General features: G+C 53.9%; 1 protein-coding gene across 1 annotated transcript in view; it reads left to right on the top strand.

Moving 5' to 3' along the window:
* The window catches only part of ESPL1 (extra spindle pole bodies like 1, separase), a 27,671-nt gene that overhangs the window by 19,450 nt on the left and 6,545 nt on the right, over positions 1-1,676 (top strand). Inside the window, exon 18 of the mRNA XM_012805529.2 lies at positions 297-1,312. Coding sequence (XP_012660983.1) covers positions 297-1,312 — 1,016 coding nt within the window. The remainder of the gene's footprint in view (positions 1-296; positions 1,313-1,676) is intronic.

The following is a 1,676-nucleotide window of genomic DNA, read 5'->3' on the forward strand; positions in this document are numbered from 1 at the left end:
TTTTTTTTTTTTTTATGAGACAGAGTCTCAAGCTTTTGCCCTGGGTAGAATGCCGTGGCATCAGAGCTCAAGCAACCTCCAGCTCTTGGGCTTAGGCGATTCTCTTGCCTCAGCCTGCCAAGTAGCTGGGACTACAGGTGCTTGTCACAATGCCTGGTTATTTTTTGGTTGCAGTTGTTGCTTAGCAGGCCTGGGTGGGGCTCGAACCTACCACCCTAGGTGTATGTGGCCAGTGCCCTGCTGACTGAGCAATGGGCGCTGTCAGTTTTGTAATTCTTGTTCTACCCTCTCCTCAGAGTTTGGTGAAGTGGCCCAGCACCCACATTCTGTGAAGAAGGTCAACCTGCAGAAGGGGAAGCAGCAGGCCCAGGTCCCCAGTCTATCACAGCTCTCAGAGGAGGAGCTCTTCCTACGAGGCCCTGCTCTGGAGCTGGTAGCCACTGTGGCCAAGGAGCCTGGCCCTATAGCACCTTCTACAAACTCATCCCCAGTCTTGAAAACCAAGCCCCAGCCCAGGCCCAGCTTCTTGTCCCATTCACCCACTTGTGACTGCTTGCTCTGTGCCAGCCCTGTCCTCTCAGCAGTCTGTCTGCGCTGGGTGCTGGTCACAGCAGGGGTGAGTCTGGCCAAGGGCCATCAGGCCCAAGGTCTGGATCTGCTGCAGGTTGTGCTGAAGGGTTGCCCTGCAGCCACTAAGCGCCTTACCCGAGGTGTCCAAGCTTCCCTGAATCATAAAACACCTCACTCTCCAGTCCCAAGTCTTCTGGATGAGATCTTGGCTCAGGCATACACACAGCTGGCACTAGAGGGCCTGAGCCAGCCATCAAACAAGAACCTGTGGAAAGTCCTAGAGTCAGGGCTAAAGTTTGTATCAGCACGGATACCCCAGCTGGAGCCCTGGCGAGCCAGCCTGCTCTTGATTCAGGCCCTAGCTAAGCTGGCTGGCTTTAGCTGCTGCCCTACCCAACCTTTTGCAAGATCCTGGGGTTGGCAGCCACCATTAATAAAAAGCCCTCCTGGCTCAGAGCCCTCTAAGACTCGGAGCCAAAAATGTTCTGGACAAGGACGCCAGCAGGTAGCCTCTGCTCCCCTGTCCCTCCATAATTCCTCTCAGAAAGGGCTGGACAATGGAGGACCACCCTGTACACCTAAGCCCCCTGGCCGGGGCAGGCAAGTTAGCCCAGCCTGGGGGCTTAGGCAAGCTGGCCCCTGTGTCCCCTTCACTGTGTTTGAGGAAGTCTACCCTACAAAGACCAAGCCTGAAGTTCCCCAAGCCCCCAGGGTACAAAAGAGGATCCAGACACGCCTCAAGGTGAGATGGGACTGTTGCCAGGTGGTGGTGGTGTGGGGGAGGTGGTCCTGGAAGAAGGTGTCCTGCAGAGCAGGTGTGGAACCTGCTATGGACAGGACCCCTACATCTTCCACAGTGAGGCATCAATCCAAGTCTCCCTTTATTTCTGACTTCAAGACTCCTTTTCCTTTTCATCTTTCCTTCCTTTTTTTTTTTTTTTGGCCGGGGCTGGGTTTGAACCCGCCACCTCTGGCATATGGGGCCAGTGCCCTACTCCTTTGAGCCACAGGTGCTGCCCCTCATCATCCTTCCTTCTTTTTTTTTTTCTTTTTTTTTTTTTTATTGAACGGTAACTATGTACATTAATGCACTTCTAGGGTACAGT

The sequence above is a fragment of the Otolemur garnettii genome, unplaced genomic scaffold, assembly GCF_000181295.1.
Source record: "Otolemur garnettii isolate 467f Iridium unplaced genomic scaffold, OtoGar3 scaffold00043, whole genome shotgun sequence".
Classification (NCBI taxonomy): Eukaryota; Metazoa; Chordata; class Mammalia; order Primates; family Galagidae; genus Otolemur; species Otolemur garnettii.